Source organism: Limulus polyphemus, unplaced genomic scaffold (genome assembly GCF_000517525.1).
Source record: "Limulus polyphemus unplaced genomic scaffold, Limulus_polyphemus-2.1.2 Scaffold4251, whole genome shotgun sequence".
Lineage (NCBI taxonomy): Eukaryota > Metazoa > Arthropoda > Merostomata > Xiphosura > Limulidae > Limulus > Limulus polyphemus.
The window spans coordinates 17128-43347 of NW_013669861.1; the positions used below are offsets into that span (position 1 = coordinate 17128).

Below are 26220 nucleotides of genomic sequence, written 5' to 3' on the forward strand. Positions count from 1 at the left end.
GTCTTTCACAAATCATAAACATAAAATTATTTTAAATTGTAGTTGGTTTTAGGATGCGTTTATCCATATTACTAGGATTTCGTACTCAATGTTCATCTGTATCTTTCTGTGAGTTTGCCGATTTATGCAGTACTGTTTCAAAAAAAAATCTCTCCTGCTATTTTTTTTTTTTTTTATAAATTCCACCGAAATCCGTCAAGTGGTAGTTTGAATCCTATTAATAGCAAAAGTCATTTGGTTTAAGAAAGGCACCGTCTATAACGAGATAAAGACAATTCAACGTAAAAGTTTATTCTATCGGGCCTCTTGCCAACTTCGACCTTATTCCACGTGCATATACATTAAACAACACACACACACACTAGTGTGATAGATAACTTGAGTTTCAACTTTTAAGCTTTCATAACCTTTAATATGAATGCGAGGCTGGAGATTCTGGAAGTCACATTATAAGCTGAACACCCATACACGGCGTGACCTTTCAAGGAGAATAACATACAGACACAAGATCGTCACAGTGAACGAGCGGCAGTCAGGCCTTGCAGCCCCGCCAACAGTCGGGCGTTCACCTCTAGCAAGTTGAGCCAAAGGAACTCCACGTCTCGCTGAGCAAATATAAATACATCTCCATAATAAAAAAACGTATAATGAAGCGATATCTATGCCAAAATAAAAATACTGAATATTATATAAGGCAGAAAAAAAAAAACAACTGACGATTAGAAGGAATAATGTATTTAAATTTAAATACACGCGCAATTATAATATATTTCCCCTCTTCTAATTCGAGATAGGTCACGTGATAGCGCACTCGTACCTCCCCAAGGAAGCCCTTCAACCGACTAGGGAAGCGACAACTTCGAAAAATCATGTCAGAAATGCGTTAATACTCCCACCATCTTTATTACAGTAAGTTAAACAGTTCAACAATAACCTGCCATAACACTGTGGAACTTTATAAAAAATAAAAAAAAGCTACAAAGTTTGTCATTCCTTATTCATCACACGGAAAGGAATGAGGGAGAAGTTACAAAAATACGAGTCAATCTTTCCTTACGTAGTCGGCTTCTTCGGTAATTTTATCTTACTGTACAAACAAGATGGAGAGTTAACAAATACTTTAACTTGCCTCTACTTTTCTTACTAAATTACCATGACTGTTGTTGATGATGTTTTTTGCACAAAGCTACACAAGGGACATGGTTTTCAGGTAAAAATGACTACCTGGTTTGTTTGTTTGTTGTTGATTTTTCGTTGTTTCTTTGATGTATAGTTTATTGATAAATGTTTGTTTCGGATATTCGCGCAAAGCTAAACAAGTTATCTGCACTAGCCGTCCCCAGCTTTGAACTAAAAGACTAGAGTACTTAGGTATTAGTACCTCCCGCCAACTCTTGGGCTACTCTAATCAAATAATAAGAAATGACCTCCTGCTGACCACTAGATCACATTCGACCCTTATGACGTAAACTAGAATTAATTGTGTATCGTCGGCCTTAAAATACTAAAACGGAACAAACTTTGGTTTAAAATTTTATATGTACAATAACGGACTTCTAAACGAATAAAACAAAGAAAAGTGTAAGATGTATTACAATCACGGGGTTTATATAAATATATAATTCACCATTCTAGTAAACCCCCACACACATGTATAGATGTTACATCAAAAATGTTGAACATTATTCAACTTGCACAAACAGACTGATTCTTCATGCGTACTTCACCTACCAGTAACTATAATGTCTCCAGGTTTGTTTGTTGTGAATTTCGCGCAAAGCTACACGAGGGCTATCTGCGCTAGCCGTCCCTAATTTAGCAGTGTAAGACTAGAGGGAAGGCAGCTAGTCATCACCACCCACCGCCAACTCTTGGGCTACTCTTTTACCAACGAATAATGGGATTGACCGCACATTATAACGCCTCCACAGCTGAAAGGGCGATCATGTTTGGAGTGACGGGGATTCGAACCCGCGATCCGCATATTGCGAGTCGAGCGCCCTAACCACCTGGCCATGCCGGGCCTGTCTCCTGGTTTAACGCTATACATAACAATATAAATGGGTCATCAGCGACCTCTACTAACGAAAACCAATGTATCTTTACTAAACTAAACGTGTTTACAATTAATAATAAAAAAACTTGCTATATCTGTAGTGATTTATATTTAATATTTTATTTTCAAATATCCCAAAGAAAAATAACTTAAAATTTGCGCAACGGCATCTACCGGTGAGAAGTTGCAGAAACCTGTAAAAAAATTAACTTTCTAACTCGTTTATTCTAAACAGAAAGTTAGATTAACAGTTAGATAACTGCAGCACGAAAACATCCAAACATTTGTTAACACACTACACCAGCAAAAAACGTATAATGAACAAATTAAAACTGAAAATATCAGCTTGTGGCGCTCGTCACAACGCGAAGTCTCGTACACAATAATGTGTGACCTCGTATTATCATGCGTTACATCAACACTAACGTCAGTTTCTGATAAAGAGAAATAATCTCGAAGCCCCCATGTAAACTGGGTACAGAGAAGGCAGTTCAAGGAAAACAAACGCAAGGCTATACACGTTCTGATAATAGGGCATGTGAGAAGGATCTTCCGGTACAACGATAATACGTTCCAGGCTTGAGCTTAAGTATATAATGTTTGATGTGACGCATACAAACAAACAGGGCTGGATATAATTCGCCATGTTTAGTTTTATAATCTATAATTGATCTTAACCCTATCGGCAATACCAAAGAAATGCGTACCACAAACAATAGAGGGCGCAAACATATTCACGGGTTAAATAGTCATAAAGACATTTTATGAACAGTTCTTTGATCGTCCGAACTTCTATACACTATTGGATGACAATTAACGTTGACATTTTCAAATTTAAAACCCTAATATTTTAGCTTTCGGCGTGTGGTTATTTACTAACCCTAAAATGAGGTATTAAATATGTCAATAAGTATACTGCGATAGAGAATCAACCACTAACATATCATTTTATAAAATCCTCCATGCAAAACAAAGAAACAAAATCGGCTGAGTATCATTGATATAGAACATTACGAATAATCCTAGCAGAATTAGGCGAATATTCTAAGAATAACGCGAAGAATCCTAGCACGATTCAAGTTCTTGAACGTCGCGAAAAATCCTGGCACTATTAAGACAATGTTCCTAGAAAGTCACGAATAATCCTAGCAGTATTAAGAGAACGTTCCTAGAACGTTGTAAAGAATTCTAACAATATTAAGAAAATGTTCCTAGAACGTCACGATTACGAGAATTTTCCTATAAAGTCGTGAATAATTCTAGCACTATTAAAAGAATGTTTCTAGAATGTCACAAAGAATCCTAGCACGTTAAGATAATGTTCCTAGAACATCGAAAAGAATCCTAATAGTATTAAAAAAAATGTTCCTAGCACGTTGTGAAGAATTGTAGCAGTATCTTAGAATGTTCCTAGCACGTTGTGAAGAATTCTAACAGTATTAAAAAAAATGTTCCTAGCACGTTGTGAAGAATTCTAACAGTATTAAAAAAATGTTCCTAGCACGTTGTAAAGAATTCTAACAGTGTTAAAAAAATGTTTTTAGCACGTTGTGAAGAATTCTAACTGTTAAAAAATGTTTTTAGCACGTTGTGAAGAATTCTGGCAGTATTAAGAGAATGTTCCCAAACTAACGCTTCGAGATTTAAAAGCTCGCTTTTTAGTGTTGAAGTATTTCTTATAAGTTAAGATACTAAAAATATTTAGCTAGTGTATTACTGAACAATGGAGGAGCTCTTCAGTCGTTAGCTAGTGTATTACTCAACAATGGAGGAGCTCTTCAGTCGTTAGCTAGTGTATTACTCAACAATGGAGGAGCTCTTCAGTCGTTAGATAGTGTATTACTCAACAATGGAGGAGCTCTTCAGTCGTTAGCTAGTGTATTACTCAACAATGGAGGAGCTCTTCAGTCGTTAGATAGTGTATTACTCAACAATGGAGGAGCTCTTCAGTCGTTAGCTAGTGTATTACTCAACAATGGAGGAGCTCTTCAGTCGTTAGATAGTGTATTACTCAACAATGGAGGAGCTCTTCAGTCGTTAGATAGTGTATTACTCAACAATGGAGGAGCTCTTCAGTCGTTAGATAGTGTATTACTCAACAATGGAGGAGCTCTTCAGTCTATCAATGTGGGTTCGGAATCCTGAATTACAAATGATGTACAAATAAGAAACTACTGATTGTATGGCACACACGAATAACTCTTTGTTTGTATTCTACTTATCATTTTATATTACACCGTTATTTATAGCCCCTGATTAACATACATACAGAAAAGGTTTTATACATTCCCATGGGCAGGTTCGCGGTAATGCCAGCGTGCAACATATACAAAGAAGCTGGGGTATGATATCAGAGACATCTCGAGGGTGGAAGAGGAGGGAGAGAGCGCTCCTGTGTTGTCGTCATGTTAATATCGCCCAGAGTTGAAACAAGATGTCCGTTAAAACAACAAGTTTTCATCACAACTTAATAACCAATCGTTACTCCATCAAATACAAACTTTTTAAAGACTTCTATCTGTTGTTGTATTATTAACGTATTTATGACTGAACAATCCTGTTTTCATGGATATGTATGCCATTTGATCAGAATATATCAATCATTTATCATTCACACTTGCACTATCAACGAACAACTCGTTAGCCACGTGCTGGGGAATTGCTTTACACAACAGTATTGATCGTCGATCCATTCCTGCTACGTACGCTTTGAGGGTATTTTATGGAATACTGCAATGCAGTTCTGTGCCTGAATACATTGTGAGTTGTTAACACGGGGTTTACACCAAGCACAGATGAACTGTGCTTTTCAAATCTTCCTTGGGTGAAACAATATGAAGAGCTCTCTCGCGCCGTTCCACTTGTGGGCGGTTGAAATTTATTCAGAGAGTCTAGGGTTGTCATAGCAACTGATTCGTTCACTGAAGTCACAGTAATAACGGATGTACTAGCCTAGCGGGAAAAAATCTCTTGTAAGAAGTCTCGAAAAATATTGTATAAATGTCATATTGTTCCGAACACAAGCGGTATTTACTAAAGATGACAAAATACCTAACATCGACTTTATGCAGTGAAACTCCTGGGAATATGAATTACACAGTTTTACTTTACGGACCGTCATTTTGTCGTAATTCGTATTGATATTGATCGCAAAATGTTTGTGTTAACTTATTATCAGTTCAGTGGCTTAATGGTTTGCGTACCGGCTTATGAATCCGATAGTCCAGAGTTCACTTATAGTGGCAGGGAAAATATAAATCACGCTTCGCACTCTGGGGGCCGTTATAAGAGGAACGATCAAATACCACTATTTGATCACATAGTAACAAAGGGGGTGTTCATGGGCACTGTTGACTGACTAGGCTACATCTTCCCTCTAGTCTACCTGTTCAAACTTAAGGATAGTTAAGGCAGATATATCTTATGTATGTTTTGTGCTAATATACAAAACAAACCATTTGAGCAAGCTGAAGTCCAAATCGGTTGATTTACAATAACGATATTCTTTGCGAGATTTTAGTTTTCGTAATGATAATACGTAATTATGTTGGAATCGATATATACTTAACCTAGCTAGCTATCATTAAGTACGGTAGTACTTAATAGTAGGGATCGTGATGAAACAAAATGGCGGGCATAAAAGTCGCCCACTTAAAACCACTTTGAAAATGTCTTAATGTTAACAATGACTAATTCACAGTATTGGCTGAGTAAAACTGAAGATTATTGTACTTACAAAGTTGCCTATATACGTGTTTATGTAGTGAATCAAATTTTCACTATTTCAATGAATTTTCATCTAAGTAAGTAAGTGACTTTCCAGACAAGTGTACAGAAAAAATGACGAACCTTATCGCTCTAATTATTTCACAGAACTCTTCCGTCTAGGTGTCCCAATTGTTCCTTTCTTGTACCAAAAATGATACTAGTAGATATGTATATCAAACGGGCGATACGCTACTTTGGGCATATAGTTAGGTTTGAGGGTAGGTTGGTAGAGATCCTGATGAGTAATAAAATCGAATCAGATATACGCGCACCCCACCCTTGGTATTGCTGGCGCATAAAAATACAGCTAATAAAAAGAAAACAAACAAAAATAATATATATATATTTTTTTTTTTAATAGTTAGTTTTTAGTAGGCACTAAAATAGTTATTGCTTTAGAAGTCGCTCGGTTGGACAGCGGTAAGTTACAACGATAAAATCCGAAGTTCGATTACCCGCGGTGGACACAGCAGATAGCTCTATGTGGCTTTGCTGTAAAACAAACAAACGATTACTTTAATATAAATACAATGACAAATAACAAATTATATTCAGTTACTTTACAAATAGTGCTTTTACTTGTTGCCTTCCGAGCGATTACAAGTGAAAACATCACGTCTTAATCGACACGAATTAAGATAATTGAAATTACCAAAAGTTCGAAATTATTTCGGTAAAAGTGAAACTACAATAATAGCCCTGCGGATTTGAATCCCACCCAAAATCAGTATTAACTTTTTTCATGGAAATTCTAACTTTATAGGACGGCGTGTCTCCCCTAACATTCCTCTACTTAAAATATAAATCGACCTTTTGATCATTCATTATTATTATTATTATTTAAAAAAAAAAAAACTACATCGTAGTGTTATTAATGACTTGGGTGTTTTAGGATGTTAACAATCCTTGTAACATTTATTTTACCCTAAGAAACCACGAATTTCCGACGTAATCTACGGGTTCGAATCCCTTCACCTAACATGCTCGCCCTTTCAGCCGTGGGGGCGTTATAATGTGACGGTCAATCCCGCTTTTCGTTGGTCATAAGAGTCGGATGGAGTATATCACGTATACATTAGGGACTGCAGATAACTCTCGAGTATCTTTGCGAAATTCAACAGACAAACGTACAAGTTATAAAAAAAAAGGTTACAACCTCTTAAATTATTATCACTCGCTGCTTCATCCTCAAATTAAGCACTCCGTCGTTTTTAAAGCAAGGGTATAAAGTCGTCAATAATCTCTACCGCTCGCCGACTGTAATCACGCCTCTCATGACGTCATTATTATCCCGGTTTCCAAACTATTTCGGCACGCGATATTATGCAGAATTAACACGAGCAAGAACTTACAGATATGTATTATGTATCAATAATATCAAAACAGTTGCTGATATGCAAGTGTGTTTTACCCACAGGATAAAATAATTTGTTGCGATTACCGCAGCTAGCAGCGCTATAACCACGGAATTGATGTTAAGACCTCAGTTAGGTTTGGTATCGTTGTTTACTCGGCAAGTTTTCAAATTTAAAAAAAGTTATGTCGTTTACGCGCTAAAATAAACAACACTCAGTAGATATATATATAAAAGTATTGTTCAATCCTGATATATCCCTTGGTCACCTGGTGCTTGTTTATTATTATTGTTGTTATCTGTCTTTTGGCTACTCGCCACATCCCGATAAGTTTCTAGGTTACCATCCCAAAGCTGTTGCCAGGCGACTCCCTATAAACCACACTCAGTAGATATATATATAAAAGTATTGTTCAATCCTGATATATCCCTTGGTCACCTGGTGCTTGTTTATTATTATTGTTATCTGTCTTTTGGCTACTCGCCACATCCCGATAAGTTTCTAGGTTACCATCCCAAAGCTGTTGCCAGGCGACTCCCTATTTCTCTCTTCGTTACTTGTAATGATTAATTGGTTGCTTATACGTCTTAGTTTAATAATTGCATGATGATCATCGCTAAGTCTTTTATAAAATCTGAACATTTATGTACGTAAAGTATACTTTCTTTCAAGAAAAGTAGCATACCAGATGGCGTGATTAAAGGTGTTTGTTTAACAAGTTCATTTTCACTCGCATAGGTATTAATGCGAGTTACAGTCCTCTTTTTTCATTATATTAGCCATCGTATGGGATGATATAATTAGGTTAATAACACGTAATACCAAATATCAATATTAAAATAATAAATATTTACGATTACAAAAGTGTCGGCGCCATTAAAATACAAATGAGCAAAAACCATTGGTGTTGTTTCCATTGTTGAAAAGGAAAGGTTGTTAGACTTCAGTGTTAACATAGAAGCTGTCTTGTCTCGATCACCGTGCAAGAAATATGAACGCCATAACACACCAATTAGATGCGCGAGCATGAATCCCTGGGAAAATAATGATTCTTTTCTGGGAAGCTGTATGGTCCTGTGACAAGAGGTGTTGGTGCGGGTTTTTTACTGTACTTAATTCAAGCTACAGACAAATTGTATACGTACGCCCGCGTTGCGTGATTTCACCTACACACTTGGAGAGCCACCATACACTGAAGGACTGCCATGCTAGTATTACACGAGCCTCTAGCACGTGATGTTTTTTTTTTTTTTTATTTTGGTTGTTGTTTCGTAAGTTGCTCCCCATGGACTTTAGACTTACCCGAGTCGACTTATTTGCAGACAACCGTTAATCAACGCCAGAAAACCACCCTGCGACTCATCACCACACATGTGCTGCAGCGTTGGCTGACCGTAGAGACAATTGTAAAAAATAACATATCACACATGAAAGCGGTTCTACGTCACGCAACAGTCATGCGCTATTTAAAAAAACAAAAACACCTGTTAGTTTTGTACATGCAAGTAACTTCTACGTTGTTGGGGCAATCCCAAGACACGTTTCAAACTACGCTGTTGGGGATGTAGCAAAACGTGTTTCAAACTACGCTACTGGGGCTGTAGCAAGACGTGCTTCAAACTACGCTATGGGGCTGTAGCAAGACGTGCTTCAAACTACGCTGTTGGGGATGTAGCAAGACGTGCTTCAAACTACGCTATGGGGCTGTAGCAAGACGTGTTTCAAACTACGCTGTTGGGGATGTAGCAAGACGTGTTTCAAACTACGCTGTTGGGGATGTAGCAAAACGTGTTTCAAACTACGCTGTTGGGGATGTAGCAAAACGTGTTTCAAACTACGCTACTGGGGCTGTAGTAAGACGTGCTTCAAACTACGCTACTGGGGCAGTAGCAACAAGTGTTTCAAACTACGCTGTTGGGGCAGTAGCAAGACGTGTTTCTAACGAGCAAAAATACATACTGGGCAAGCAAAATGTAATATAACAACTGACCAAATGGATTTAGCGCTACACAAAATTAGTAATAAATGCATGTCGTAACCAGCTTTCGTCGTACGACGTACACATACAACGCTATCTTTCGGTTAACGGACAGGAGACTCAGCTTATACAGTTACAGCACAGCTGTGTATGGTACTTAAGAACGTTTCGGATGTTTGTGGATTTTATGTGGACAGCCACTGCAGTTGTTTAAGCTATATTTCATGCAAAATTGTTTCCACATTTAATCTCAGAGTACTTATTTTTTTACAAATTTTCTCATGCCCTCATACTCCCATAGCATTAGCATGCTGATTGTACTTCGCACAGCGTGTTGACTTTTGATCCCACTAATTAGAACTCCCCCCCCCCTCAAACATTCTGCGTACGGGGCTGGCTACATTGTACGTCTCGAACCTCTTTATTTACGAACTGTGAAAAGACTCATTAATCTTAAATCGTGTGACTTTTAGAAATGGGAAAAAAAACTAATTGGATATCTAATAAAAGGTAACTGCTTAAACGTTAATATCGGGATCTTACCGTTGCTTAGTGATGAAACTGATAACCTATTTAAAGCACGAGTGGTGATTTAAGTTAAGAAAATTATTAACAGGCCCCTCACGAGCCAGTGGGGGATATTTTGGTTGAAAAAAAAAACCTACCCAATCCGGTTTTTCTTAATTTGAACTGAAACTTTTTGGACATATTTATTGGCTAAAAAGAAGGCATTTCCCGCACTTTTTAAGCGTTGGGGCTGCGAAAAGTGATTTGAAGTGGTAAGGTGACTGAAATCCGTCAGTGCATCACGAGCTTAACGGCCAAGCACAAGAAGCTTGGAAGTCTCTAAATGACACGCAGAGGAATTCAGGAACCGTTTAGAACCACCTTGATAGTTATTGTGCAGTAAGCCGAGTACAATATTATGCCTGTAGCTGGTTTCAAAATGTTCCTGTCTGCTCATCCTACTGCTGACTATCGTGATGCTTCGATCTTCCCTACCAAATAACAAGTGAAATCGTTCGTATCTCAATTGAAAGCTAAACATAAAAATGAGACAGCAGAAGCATAAAAGGTTGGCAATTGTTTAATTAATAATGCCGAGAATGTAGCTTTATTGATATATACTGAATTTACTCCCAGCTAGTGTGGAGACTTGAGGATGCTGTATTTCACTTAAACATTTATCAATTAACAAATGAAAAGTTGACACGAAAAGACACGTCTAAAAGTACCCTCTTCGGAGTTTCCGGATTGAACTTACTATTAATATTCAACAACTTGTAGTGTAAAGACACCCCTTGGCTCCTGAGGGACGTGCTAAATTTAAATAGACGATGTGTTTCAACTTAGCCCCCCCCCCAATCATTCTCAGGTGAATAGTAAACTTCGGACTCTATTTTATTTTCTCGCATTTCATGGTGTTAAATCAAGCCGAATTTCTTTTGTTGTGCACCAAGCATTAAAACCCGCATTTCATGGTGTCAAGGGTTCGAACACGTGGACATCTTTCTTGAATGTTAAAATAATGTACATGATTTTTTTAATTTGATATCTTATCACAGTGGTTCCGCGGGCAAGAGGTCAAAATCTGCACCTGACCCACCCCCCACCCCCAAAGGTCGAGACCGAAAAACTGATCGGGGAATGCATTCACAAAAAAAGAGAAAACAAAAAAAGCAAAAGTGTGCACTATGATGGTAGCATGTTACTATAAAAACGTGTTGACTGGAAGTGAGTGTCCAACTTAATGATTGATCTAACTCCACTACTAATTGTGTTATATTCAATAAATCAGTTTTGGTGTCTAGTTAAGTTCTTATTACATCATCATTATCATTACAGATTATTGTAGTATTTATGTTATTATTATTATTACAGTATTTATGATATTATTATTATTATTACAAATTATTATAGTATTTATGCCTATAAACACGGTCTAGTTATATTCCCCAATATTTTTTACAAGTATGCCTAAAACGGTACATTTTAAGAAATAAAACAGTGAAACTAAATATATATATATATATATATATTGGGGCATTGAGTTTAGGGGGAGCTTCCCCCTGTGCCCTGTGGTAATAAACCTCCTTGAACGTAGCTTAAAATTACTGCAAAGTATACAAGTGTATATGATTTTATTTCTTATAAATCTCGTGCAAAGTTACACAGGGTAGAGCCGTCACTAATTTTGAAATAAGACTAGAGGGAAGGCAAGCTGGCCAATAGAGCCCACCGTCAATTCTTAGGCTACGCTAGTCTGATTGAATAGTAGGGTATGAACGTAGCACCTACAGCGTACTCGTGGATCCAAAGAGCGGAGCGCGTTTTTGCGGCAACGGGACACAAACCTTGAACCATCGGATTCACAGTTCAGGCCCACTCACTTCGAAGTCACGCCCGGTCCAAATGTACATAGTGTGAATGTACTAACTACGTAAACGCCAGTGGACTGTTAACGCATCACATTTCACCACAAACCGTCCAGCTTAAACTACATTTCTTTAAAAATAAAATGACAAGGGAAATTACAAAACAACTTCAAGTACACTACGCGTATCCATGTAGTTCATATACATAAAAGCACGTGCGAAAGGATATCACTGTGTGTGTGTGCTGACAATTCACAAGGAAATTATGTAGACCGACAGTCTGATATTCGCGCTACTGATATTCCCTCAAGTCGCACTGTCTGGATGATTAGTGTTCCGGGAAGTGGCCAGCTGCAGGGAGCCACTTCTCAGAAGGATCCATAGATGGCGTAGTTTCTGCACATACCAACAGTAAAATCCCACGAGAGAGGAAGAAGAGGCGTGGCTGATGATAAAGAAAGACTGAAATTGACCCATAACTCAACCTTACTTGAAAGACAGTATGTGCTCATCGTTACCGCTCACGTGGTGACTAATTGTCATTCACGAAAAACGGCCACTCTGACACGCTCAACAAATCATACACGCTCTTGCAACAAACGACCATGGTATCTGAGAAAATATTAGAACAATGACGTAATACACGCAAAAATTACGGTTTCTTAAAAAGAAATAAAATAGAAGAAAACTTAAAAGTGAAGAAACACAATGAAATTTGAAATACCAAAGTAATACTAACGGGAAATAAATTAATATGTAATTAAACAACCAACCATCTTTATTCTGTAAAAACTGAAACACAAAATGTTTTATTTCAGATACGGACAAAGAAATTAATCTAAATTAATTTAGCTCGAACCTAAATTAAAATAAAACAAACTGACAGCAAATATGCTAGATGTTTTACAGGTTTACATCACCACAACAGAATGACTTCCATGACGTATCTTTTGTACTTGCGATTGCCCCTGAACAAAAAAAGAGTAACGGTACGAGCAACAAACCTGGTCTGAAGATCACGTGACCGAACAACGGTGTACAACAAACCTGGTCTGAAGATCACGTGACCAAACAACGCGTGGCAGTGTGAGCAACAAACCTAGTCTGAACATCACGTGCTCGAACAGCGCGTGACACTGAACAAAAAGCCTTGTCTGAGTATCACGTGACCCGAACAACGTGTAACGGTGTACAACAAACATGGTCTGAACATCATGTGATCGAACAACGCGTGTCAGTGTGAACAAAGAGTCTGGTCTGAACATCACGTGACAGTTTGAAGATCAATGTTAGGGCTGGAACAAATGTTTATACGATTCTTGCCCAAATTTACGTTAATTGAATTTTTAATTTGTTTGTACCGTAAACATGTTCCACAACCTGGACGCACTTTTGCGTTGTGCGTATTAAATCGGTATGTTCTAGTGAAACATTCATGACGTTTCGTTGTATCGTTCTTCTTGCACGAGTTCATGATACAGACAGAAACATATAAAACATATACAGATACCGAAAATGAGACTAAGATTCAACGAACTGGATTCAGAAAACATGGCACGACAGAAAAATGATAGATACCTCTGTTTTCAGATGAAAAAAAAGAGTTCCGACTTCCTTACTAAGAAAATAGCTTATAAAATAATTCCGCGTTTTCTCTTTGACATTCGGCGAATCTCTTTATTCTATTGGCCATTTATCCTTGTGCAATACAGGAACTTTAAATGGTGCAACTGGCAATGAATGGAAGACTCGGGGGTAGTTCTAAGAAAACTATTGTTAGAGGTGTTGATGTTCTAGCTCCAATACTGGGAGTAGGAACATAGGGGTAATGTTTGTTCTAACTCAAATACTGGAGGTAGGAACATAGGGGTGATGTTTGTTTTAACTAAAATACTAGGGTAAGAACAAAGGGGTAATGTTTGTTTTAACTGAAATACTGGGGGTTGGAACATAGGGATGTTTGTTTTAACTAAAATACTGGGAGTAGGAACATAGGGGTAATGTTTGTTTTAACTGAAATACTAGGGGTGGGAACATAGGGGGAATGTTTGTTCTAACTCAAATACTAGGGGATGGGAACATAGGGGTGAATGTTTGTTCTAACTCAAATACTAGGGATGGGAACATAGGGGTGATGTTTGTTTTAACTGAAATACTGGGAGTAGGAACAAAGGGGTAATGTTTGTTTTAAATGAAATACTGGGAGTAGGAACATAGGGGTAATGTTTGTTCTAACTGAAATACTGGGGAAGGAACAAAGGGGTAATGTTTGTTCTAACTGAAATACTGGGAGTAGGAACAAAGGGGTAATGTTTGTTTTAACTCAAATACTGGGGTAGGAACATAGGGGTAATGTTTGTTTTAACTGAAATACTGGGGATAGGAACATAGGGGTAATGTTTGTTTTAACTAAAATTCTGTGGGTAGGAACAAAGGGGTAATGTTTGTTTTAAATGAAATACTGGGAGTAGGAACATAGGGGTAATGTTTGTTCTAACTGAAATACTGGGGTAGGAACATAGGGGTAATGTTTGTTTTAACTAAAATTCTGGGGGTAGGAACAAAAGGGGAAATTACAGAACATTAGAATGGGTTACTCAAGCACGAACCTAGGATGTTCGATTATTCAGATAATCTGATGAACCACAGACGACAATGAAATGGGATGCCATTAACGCCCCCCCCCCCTTCCCTGTCTACAACACTGTCTAAGAAATGCACTTGGCAGGGTTAGAAACAACTTATCACGCACTTACTGAAAAAGTCAGCAATCTCACTTTTCTTATGCGTACTAAAAGTCATTAGGACCTCGTCCACAAATCACGCACGATCTTCGTTTGTGTAGAATATTCACACGCCTACATGCACATCACACAAAGAACCTTAAGATTCTAGTTCATCGAAGCGCAGGTGGAGTTATCACGTGACCCGAGCATGCTGCACGAGAACCAGGTGTCTGTGAGCAAGCCTTTGACGACTCGTATAGACAAGGCGAAAAAGGGGTCATTTCCGCACCTCGAATTATGCGTGAGTTCCAGATTTGAACGTTGTACACAAAAGAGCTTGCTGGGAGACGCTTAGAAACATGCTGATTTATTCGTCTGAGCAGCGGCTTCCCGAGTGGCACAGAATTGTGCATGCCGGAGGTCGAGACAGACAAAAACTCGACCGTCATGGACAGCACGCGAGATAAATGAAAAACCAACCTTTGGAGTGCGATCTCCAAGTGAAGCTTAACTCTCGGTTAGGAGGACATAAATGGTGTGTGAAAATAATTCAGAATTAGGCTATAGCAAAATTTATAAAAACCAATAATCACTGTCAGCGATCCACAAACGTTTGAAATGTAAATAGTAAATCTTATTCGGAACACATATCTATATCACTGTTGTACTAATTTGTTTTCACCCAAACCAGCGTGTACGTACACCCCAAGAAACGAAGCACCAACCCCCACCTTCTCTCTACTATTTGTTTGTTCTAAGTGTAAGACTCATAAGTGTAAATATACAAATATTATTGTTTATTGTGCCTGTGTATCGTCATATATACCAGCAGAATTAACTTTACACGTAAATTATTCATATTAATAAGTCGTAGGAAACAGGCTTTATATTTGGGAAAGAAAAAAAATCCGAAAACCGATCTCGTCCGCCATTGTAATCCCACATTCTAACAGAGTGATGAGACCTTAAAATAAAAAAATAAAAAAACTTTTTTTAGACTTAAAATTTATATATATTCTCCAGACATATTTGTCCGAAAACCAAATGTTTGTCTATATTCAAATACAATGTGTTAGCTCAAACTCATAGGGTTACATGACAATCCCCCCAACACAAACCTTAATACTCTATACTTCCTTTACGCTGTTCTAATCTCACCCTGCGTTCCTGCAATACAGCCTTAAATAGATATTACAGGGTTTCAAAAAAACTGGTACTTTACACGTCTCTTGTTGGACATGAAACACGAATTCTGTTAACTTCTAAAACTTACACGTTACCATAAGTCTACTGTACCGTACTGTTGTATGATCAGAGGTTTTATTACGTTACCATAAGTCTACTGTACCGTACTGTTGTATGATCAGAAGTTTTATTACGTTACCATAAGTCTACTGTATCGTACTGTTGTATGATCAGAGGTTTTATTACGTTACCATAAGTCTACTGTACCGTACTGTTGTATGATCAGATGTTTTATTACGTTACCATAAGTCTACTGTACCGTACTGAAGTATGATCAGAGGTTTTATTACTTTACCATAAGTCTACTGTACCGTACTGATGTATGATCAGAGGTTTTATTACGTTGCCATAAGTCTACTGTACCGTACTGATGTATGTTCAGATGTTTTAAAAACTAATATTAATTTATCTACTCGGTTAAATCCCCGTACACAAACTTTCCTATAAGATATTCGGTTGTTAGAATTGTTACTTCTATCGATAAGCCATGGATAGCTTAACAATTTACTAATTGAAATATCTAGAACAATATGCTATATAATATTAAAATATTACAATCTCTTGATATTTTTTCAAGTACACATTGATTATTGAAATCAAAAATACAAAAAGTTATCCAAAACATTAGTTGAAAGAAAATTTCTGTACTGTCACTTGCATGTCATGATAATCATGTAAAAGAATGAGGTTAAGAAATTAACAATTTAATTAACTATGACAATAACAAAATTGTTTACAGAGGAATTAGTTGGCACCATGCCAGATTTAACAAACACACAATCTGGCACTGTATTACGTAATAATGCCACACCTTTTCGATATATGTATGAGGAGACAAGGAGAACGAATATAACAGTTACAGTTAACTTCAACTATCACCGCACGGAAGTAATAGTCTGGCCTTTTTTTTTCTTTCTCTCTTTTACTATTTTAAAGCCAGGAGACATAATTTAACCGTTGGCGGGAAACTATATACGATACGTTTTAGTGTAAAAAGAGGCCACGTGGTAACTAAAATGACCTTCACGGCAATATCCGTGCGTACGCTAGATGTTAGAAGCATTCTGTGTATATATAAAAAAAAAACAAGTCATTCTCGCGGATACTACCAAAATTTGTACGAACTTCTATTGGTTTAAATGAAGAATATACAAATAAGGTGAAATAATGAAAAGATCAAAGCCAGTGGAGCTTTGTTACTACAATAAGGCCAAACTAAACTTAAGAATGAGAGAAGTTTGGAGAAAAACAGCCACTTTCAGAATAAGTGTTCAATCAAATGATTTAAAAACTTCGCGTGAGAAACCTAGGTACGTGGTCATGATAAAGACAAGTTACTCTCACCGACAACTTTGTTAAACTATTTCTGTATTTCCAATTAAGATTCTGGCAAACTATACCAGTTATACTTAATGTAACCCACAAGTGATCCTGGAGCTCCTTCCTATATCACAAGTAACCCACAAGTGATTCTGGACTCTTTCCTCTACCACAAGTGATCCTGGAGCTCCTTCCTCTACCACAAGGTAACCCACAAGTGATCCTGGACCTCCTTCCTCTATCACAAGGTAACCCGGATCACTTGTGGTAGAGGAAAGAAGTCCAGAATCACTTGTGGGTTACTTTGTGATAGAGGAAGGAGGTCCAGGATCACTTGTGGGTTACCTTGTGACAGAGGAAGGAGCTCCAGGATTACTTGTAGGTTACCTTGTGATAGAGGAAGGAGCTCCAGGATCACTTGTGGGTTACCTTGTGATAGAGGAAGGAGCTCCAGGATTACTTGTATGGACCTCTTTCCTCTACCACAAGGTAACCCACAAGTGATTCTGGACTTCCTTCATCTACCACAAGGTAACCCACAAGTGATTCTGGACCTCTTTCCTCTACCACAAGGTAACTCACATGTGATTCTGGACTTCCTTCCTCTATCACGACTTTTATTTTGGATAATTCAAAAACATGAGGAAAGAGCGCGAAAGGACAAAAAACAGCCACTTCTATAAAAAAACAATTAATTTCACTACTTCTATAGTAAATTATGAGCAACCATTTTTCTACGTTTCATATAATAATGTCTGCGAACGGTTGGTTCAAAAGTTGATTAACAATATTAACGTATTCTCAGAAACAGAACATCAATGAAAACTGTTTCCGCCCGTTACCGTATAACATGAGGTAACTCTTTTTAAGTTATGGCCCTGTAACAGGGGGCCAACTAACAAAGGCCGGAAATAAACCTGGTGTTAAGATGAAGGGAATTCCTCTTACCTCGACAGACTGATTATGCGTTGTTGTTTAAGAGTTGCTCACCCAGAAATTTTCCCCTGGCGTGAAGATCAATGATTTGTTCCGTGACAATGTGGATGAAAGGGAAATAGATTTGTTTGTTTGTTTGTTTTGAATTTCGCGCAAAGCTACACGAGGGCTATTTGTGCTAGCCGTCCCTAATTTAGCAGTGTAAGACTAGAGGGAACGCAGCAGTCATTACCACCCACCGCCAACTCTTGGACTACTCTTTTACCAACGTCACATTATAACGCCCCCAGGGCTGAAAGGGCGAACATGTTTGGTGTGACGGGGATTCGAACCCGCGACCCTCAGATTGCGAGTCGAGCGCCCTACCCACATGCCGGGCCTAACAACATAATCATTATCTGTTTTCGTTATTTTCAATTTCATTTATACGTTATGATGTCAACTTCGAAATCTAATCACAATATTTTCAGATTTCGGATAAAAACAACTGAGCCAAAGTAATATAAAACGCATTTTAAGTTACAATAAGTCATTTAAGAATAAAGCTTATCTGTATGTTTATTTTTTTTTTGCATACATGTTGCTTAAAAGTGGCACAGTAAAATGATGTTGCCTTCCAAGCTTTCTTAACAGCTTAGTTTCATCTGCTAGACATACGACCGTCATGGAGTTTTGTTACTTGTGTAACACACAGCGCTGTTGGTTTTGTTTTCACTTTATACATATCTTTCCAGTAAAACACTGAATCATCTAAAACAAATATTTTTAGAGCTATCTAAACTTTAAGGAACTGAATGAAGTAATATAACGTGTTGGAAACTCTATTACAAGTAATGGCGTTTTTTTTTTATTTCGTTCAATGTCACTATGTTCATCTCATCGAAAGACAATCCGTGCAAAAATCAATGATTAATAAATTAATACTGATCGATTAAAAACTGTATAAGCTAATCAATATGCACAAATAGTCGTTCACCTTCAAGTTCTAAATACAGCCCCCCTTCTTTTCCCTCTGAAAACAGTGTCACAGACGATAAGCCTCGTAAGGGGCAGTTGCTATTTCACCCCATTGAGGCCTCACAATACGTGAGGAACCGGTGAAAATTACGACAACCTACTTTCCAAATAGGTCAGACCACACGCTTCTCCAGCAAACTGGAATGACAACAACACGTAGCGGAAGAAACACTGATCATAAAATATTCGGCGTCAATATTTTAATTATTTATTACGGTTTCGAACAAACGTACCTTTATATTGAAAATTGCATAAAACTACGTTTCACGTGTGAGAATTATTCTTCGGTCGATGCATAAAATATATACATAAATTCATGGTTTGTAAATTATTACTCTTTTTTCCCACAAACAGGTTCATATTTTATAGTCTCTCAACATGACCCACTCAGTATCACATTCTACTGAAACTAATGTTGATAATAAAGTTAGAAAAATACGACCTTTACACGGAATATAATTATAAGATAACTTTTATTTTAATCGACGTTTCGCCTTTGCGGCTTCTTCAGGGCTAGTACATAAAATTGTCTAGAAGACAATAAAAAATTCTATTGAATCTCCTTACTTACAAACTAATTTACAAAACTTGGTAACGATTCTATCATAATAATAATAAACAAGAAATTCTCTTCAGATGCGAACCAGACTAAAACACGACACATACATAGAGAGAGCAGTTATATCCAGGATATGAAAAAAAGGTCTTTCATTTAAGCATAACAAAACTGGTATATCCAAAATTCTAACAAGGAAACTGTGACGTCAAATATAACTCTTTATTTTCATACATTATACTAAACTAATCTAAAAATTTATGGGATAACCCGAGAATTAGAAATATATATCTGATGTGGTTGAGTAACTAACTATGCCGTTACTCCTGGGATACCCGAGAATTAGAAATATATATCCTGATGTGGTTGAGTAACTATGCCGTTACTCCTGGTCCTTGTGTGTTCTGGAGTTTTGTTTCAAGTTTCCGAAACAACACAATCACAAAATATAAAACTTGTACAGGCTATGTGAAGAACTCTACAGGAACAGTTTAAGAAATTCATATGGCTAAAATCACAATGATACACAAAAATATCACATTATATAAACGTTATTAATCATCATGTTGATAAATTTTAAATAAACATTTACTAACAATTTAAAAAAAGGTGAGTTACCTTTAGTCTAAAGTGCTGTAACATTCACTGCCGAAAAATGGCTATCAAAGCCATTTTCATAGCTCTGGTGATTAAATATCTGATCCGAACATTTAACTCTATCCTCAGGGTCACTAAGATTAGCTGTTATATGTAATAATAGAAGATAAAAAGGAGATTAATCTAGATCAATTAAACCTAATCGGCTACTCCTGGCTCTAGTATTAGAAATCACGCAATGGCTCCGGTGGATTTGTTGTCGTCTGAACGTAGAAAGTGGCTTGTTTGGTACTTTCCCCTGCCGTAAATCTAACGTTAACTGTTTTACGAAAAGCAGGGCGGGCTTCTGAACAAACATCACTTATTGATAATTCAATGATTTATCATTTTAAAGCTACATTTTGGTTTATGTCAGATTCCTGAATGAATTTGTTTTCAATGAAAAGTTACACAATGGGCTATTATAAGAAAATATGAGTGAAAGCAAAAAAGATTGTAATAATATGCCAACCACACTATCTATGTCTGCTACATCCAGTGCCAACAAGGATTTTACTTTTAGGCCTCTACCAGGGTTCACCAGGCCGACAAGGATACAACTAAGCAGTGGTCGAGAAACTATTTATATCATCGGTTGCTTAAATGAATATTATCAGGTTGTGGCTAAAAATCGACCGACAGTATCTGTAACATTTTAAAAGTTATTCCTTATTTATCTACTCATTTACTGGTATCCTAAAGAGTTCACAAAAACATTTTGCTATTCAAATTATAGGATCTTTTCTGTTTCATTCACCGCGTTCAAACAGAAAGAAATATATATTTTTGAATGTATTTTTAATGCTGATTTCAGAAATATATATTAAAATTTGGATAAATGAGAATATTTATTTTATTATTTTGCTTACGAAACAAAGGAAGTACTTTTATCATGACATACTCACCGATGTATTTAAAAGAATTGCAAGACATCAAGATAATATCTAATGTCAATGTAACAAATTCAATGTGAAAATTCTGAAAGATTCTTAAATATTTCCTACAAGAGATCATAATTTTCATGCATACGACGCCAAACGGACTCGCAGAGATACGAGTCAATCATGTTACGATTGGTTCCACAATGTCGCTTGTGACGTCTCTTAACCACATTCCAAGTACTTTCAATTTGTTGCAGGTTTCACAAACATAAATTAAAATTTGGAGAATTGATTTTTAAAGTGGAAGAAATGGGAAAATATTTTCATTTTTTAAGAATTTTTTTAAAATTAGGTTCATTTTTTATTTAAATAACATTTAATTATTTACTAATTAGTCTAACTTGATCTAACCTCACATAAACTGACCTAACCTAGCAAAATAAAAAATATTTCTTTTCACTTCTCTAAATTTCAGTTTATATTTCTGAAATCTGCGTTAAAATCTACATTCAGATATATATATCTTTCTATTTGAACGCGGTGCATGAAACAGAAAGACCCAAATTATAAGTTGTATTAACTGCGTTTAAAATAAAAAAATAATCTAATGCTCGGTGTAGTAATAAAAAATAACTACTTTAATTTGACAAAGTCATCATTCAATTTTAAGCCTGAGCATGTAAATCTTTTAAAAATATAATGTATGTAAACTAAGGTATAAAATGGTTTAATTAAACTGTGATTTGGTTGCTAACCTCAAGCTCTTTTGTCCAGTTCCGCTAATTCCATACGCGAATACATGATATGCCCTCTCACGGTATCGGCTGTCTACGTTTATAATATCTAATATTACTTTTTATAATTAATAAATATTATTTGATATCATAAATTGAAAATGTTTAACCAATCAGCCTAATAGTAACGTATGTGATAAAAAATCACGTTATAATGCAGATATTTTATTATCTTTTTCTCATACCAATTAATATGTACAGTAACTAGGGGTTACAGATTTAAAGTACTACATATAAGAGCTTTAAAATTAAAGTTACAATTTAAACGCCGAACCTCACAAAACATTGGAAAGCAAGAAACCATAACTAAATGTTTAACTCATCACTGTTTACTATACTGCCTATCGTATTCGGTTATGAACTATTGATTTCTTCTATTACAATTATGTTAATTTTCACGTGATATTTAACTCAAAAATTTCAGGTGTAATTATTATTACTATTACACATGTAACTTTACAATATGTCATACCATCGTAAACAGAAACAACGAAATTGTTTAGCGGTAAACATCACGTTCTCCACTTGTATATACATAAACTGCAAGTTTGAGATTTTTTCTTAATTACTGAAAAAAAAATACTTAGTTCTAAATAGGTATTTCATTATCAAAATCCGGGTATTTAAATATGAGTAAAAAGAACGCTAAACCTTCTTATATGTTATATGAATTTCTGAGAAATAATTTGAATAAACTATACATTAAAAAACTGTTCCAAAAATTAAACGGAAATTCAAAAAGCCTTTGCGAGAAACACCAACTGTGTGTGGACTTTCTTGTAGTAATTAATAAAGGCGAAAGTTATAAAAAAATTTAACTCCACTTTTTGGCAACTTTTAAGATCAAATACCACGTAATGACAAAAGTTACAAACTATTTTATTTTGATACACTTGCTTCCTATCCTGTATGACAAATTTTTAACTTAACGGAAGACTTTGAACTTTGCCGTTACGTTTGTACTAAGCGATGACAACACATGTACGATAACAATAAAAATGGCTCCATGACGTAATACGTGCAAGTACATTAGTGATATTACAACCTACCTGTCACAAACAGCCCGAGATAATCGGTAACACCAACATTCCACAATAGACATGCGCTATATCGGATGTTTAGGTCCGATTTTGCTTGAACTGGGAGGGTCTGGTACACATTCGACCTCTCCCCCCCCCAAAAAAACAAAACAGTAGATTAGTGCTCTTTCACTTTTGTTATTTTTACTGCTGTATCAAATGTTTCTAATTCCACGTTTGATTTGTTTTCTTTTTAGGTTGATTTTTGGTACATTCTATTGTTTAAAACTTTTGCAACTGTACAAGTTCACGTTGGATGCCTTCAGTCATGTAACCCACCACAAATTTCAACATTGTTTTATCTAACTACCCATCCTGGATTAAATTTAAAGTTTCTAAAGTTTTATGCGACTTAAAAGTACGTATACATCTTCACATAATTTATGTATAGATCGTTTTAGGGTTAAGGTTTATCAGTTTGCATCTCACTTTATTTTATATGTATTAAACATACATATTATTATTAATTTACTTGTCATTAGCATTAGGCCAATTAATTTTTACACTGCATTCTATATTTTCAAGAATTAGAAGAGTGTATAATATTATTCCAACGACAATATTTTCGCCATATACATTGCCGACGAAGCGTTTCACTCAGTCCGAATATAATGACAAATTAATTACATTCATGCTTCGCCAGCATGAAAAAAGCGTTCAAATAAACATATTATTAGTTTGATTTTACCTTTGCCTTATATTTTATTTTTAATATTCAGTTCACTGATTTTATCTTTTACATGGTTCGTGTTTGTTTGTATATTGTTATTATTCTTAAAATTTAAACTCCTTTTTACCAATAAATTTTGGCCGTAAGATAAATAAAATCGAGTAAAATTACTAAATCGCCGCCCCTATATTATTAATAAATATTTAATAATTACTGTTTCCCATTTATTCAAATAAAATTTTAGATATTAAACGAGTCGTGTGTAAGTTAAATAAGAAGGAACATTTGTTAAGAAAGCTCACTATATTATAAGATAATGTCTGCAACGACTGTGCTTTAGTTTAACTTCAGAAGTTATGAAACTTGAAACTTAAACTCACGATTTTTTTTAAATATTAGTGATATTAAAAAAATCTTAAGTTCCAAATTACGATTCTGAGGTAAAGGCCTACGGAATTTTTTACCCTCGACTGACATAATACACAATGTAATAATATTTATTATTATTATTTCATAAATTACCTTAAGGCCTTAATAATAATAATAAATACTACTATAAAATGAACAGAAATATGACCTAAAAACGTGATAATACTTAATATTATAATGTAATGAAAACACGCATACCTGTTTCCTTTTGTACTTCTGAGAGAAGTCAAATCTACTTTTTACATCTTCCAAATGCTCATTTAATTGTTCACTATTGTCCTGATTATCAGAGAGTAAAAGATACGCCCGCCAGTTTTCAGAGTCAACCCCCCAATGGCACGTGCGATTCTCGCTGAATCGATGAACGTGAGTTACAAACTTTTGTGGACTTAACATTCCATGGCATTCCACGCATTCAATGCATTTTGAATACGGTGTTGTATATAATTCTGGAGTTAAAATCCCAGTACATTTACCAAAACATTCATGATAAACTTTAAAGTTAAAGAAACGTTTATCAGAGAACCGCGTTTCTGATTTCGGATTAGCTTCCTGATTATGAAAAAGTGCCGCACATAGCCTTTCTGCATCGGACTTAGTAATTAAGCCACAGCTTGGGGCTGTGAGTGGTAACACTCCCGTTACTTTAAGAATTTCAAGCTGTTCTTGGTTACAACTGGAAAAGTGGATATTAAGTTCAGAGAAAACGCTATATATCTGTGGTAAACTGAAATCACGAAGTACCGGATTTAGAACCTGTGGGAAACACAAACGCTTCTCTCCTCCCACAAGAAAACATGAAATAGTCTCGCCTTCCAAAAGAGTTTCCGAACGTTCACAACGACTTTGATCTGGTGGTATAATAATTGGCGGTTGTTGAATTGGGAAAGGAGGAGGAGCAAGAAACGGGTCATAATCTGATGCCGACTTATAATCGGACGAAGACTGTTTTTTCTCTGGCGTGGCTGTGGACGTGGTTGTCGAAGGCCCCGATTTGTCTTTACCAGCTGCCGTCACAATCCCCATCTTCTCCGTTGGCGACGTAACTCCTTGCGTTGTACTTGTAGCCATAAAATTATTCGGTCCGTGTAAACTTGCTGCTGCTGCCGCCTGATAACTCTTTAAAACCTTCTTCAGGTGTGGCGTATACACTTCAACTGATGACTGTTCCATCACGTTCAACTACAAAGATGTATTTGCGGAAATTTCGGACAAATTTCAGTCATATCGTTTGCTGTCCTCGTCCTTTCTGATTCCTACCACTGTGTGACTATGTCTACTCTTAATGGGCGAAATCGCGAAGCACGAACAGACGTTTGGCTGTTCCAAACGTTGTTGTAACTCCCAGCCAAACGGTCAAAAAGGAAAAAAGAACCCAGTTGTTCAAACTATATTTATATTGTCGCATTTGTTTTCAAATATCTTACAAAAACAATATATTTCTGTTGAATCATATTTCTGAATTGAGTCAAATTCTCCCAAACTATAGCCTTATGTATACTCGTCTGTTAGCTGTTCCGAGACTATACACACCCCCTGCCACTTATCGCTTCGGGTACACATTGAGTCACGTGGGTGGCGGGCGACTAGCCAAGTCAAATTAAATAAACAACGCCACCATAGAATGACCTTTATTTTATCATTACGCGATACTGTAATAATAATAATTGTAGTTGTCTACCGGATTAACTTGAAATTGTTTTGTCTGTATGGAAATTTAAATAATCAAACAATTAATAGGCCTAAAGCGCGATATACACATAATAGTTTAAAGTCCGATTATAAAAGAAAATACTTAGTAAATGTCAAAACAAGTTTTTTGTTGAGTGCAATCACACATAAAATTTTGCATAGAAAGGAATGAATTGGGGACTATGCTGTTAGTTAAGCGGAATTCTGAGCTGAGCGACGCCAGAGAGTAGGAAAAGGAAGCCTGGAACTGTTACAGTTTGTTAGAATATATAGCTCTTTGCAAGCAAAGTCGTAAAAATTTTTACGATCGGGCAACATTTCATGAGAAATGCTAGGATGTGTCATGGAGATTAAATGTTCAACGCAGCTGCTTAGCAGACATTGACAAAAACCAATGTCGCAGCGTCCTAGCCTTGAATCATACCGATCGTAAAATGACCCCATGTGGCCAATTTCGTCTTCCTTGTAACCTCAACTATTAACCAAGAACCAGTACAGAAAGAGGATAAGTTTCTTGGCAACTATGAAACGTCATACTTTTTTTTCAAAGAGTGTAGTGGATTGATTTACAGTTTCACTAACTGAACTTGTTTCGCCACTTCACTCTTCTTTCAAACTCCAGTAAAGCCCAGTTAGAATAAAATATAAAACTGATTTTTATTTTATAGATGATTAGGGCAGAGCACTCATTATGAACAAATGAGACG

At 36.3% G+C, this 26220-nt stretch overlaps 1 protein-coding gene across 1 annotated transcript in view; it reads right to left on the minus strand.

Moving 5' to 3' along the window:
- Positions 1-25100, minus strand: part of LOC106470853 (ski oncogene-like) — a gene marked incomplete at its 3' end in the record, with an annotated part of 42077 nt that extends 16977 nt beyond the window's left edge. The window contains exon 1 of the mRNA XM_013931428.2: positions 24020-25100. Within this exon, the coding sequence (XP_013786882.1) occupies positions 24020-24994 (975 nt within the window). The remainder of the gene's footprint in view (positions 1-24019) is intronic.
- Positions 25101-26220: the final 1120 nt, after the last annotated feature.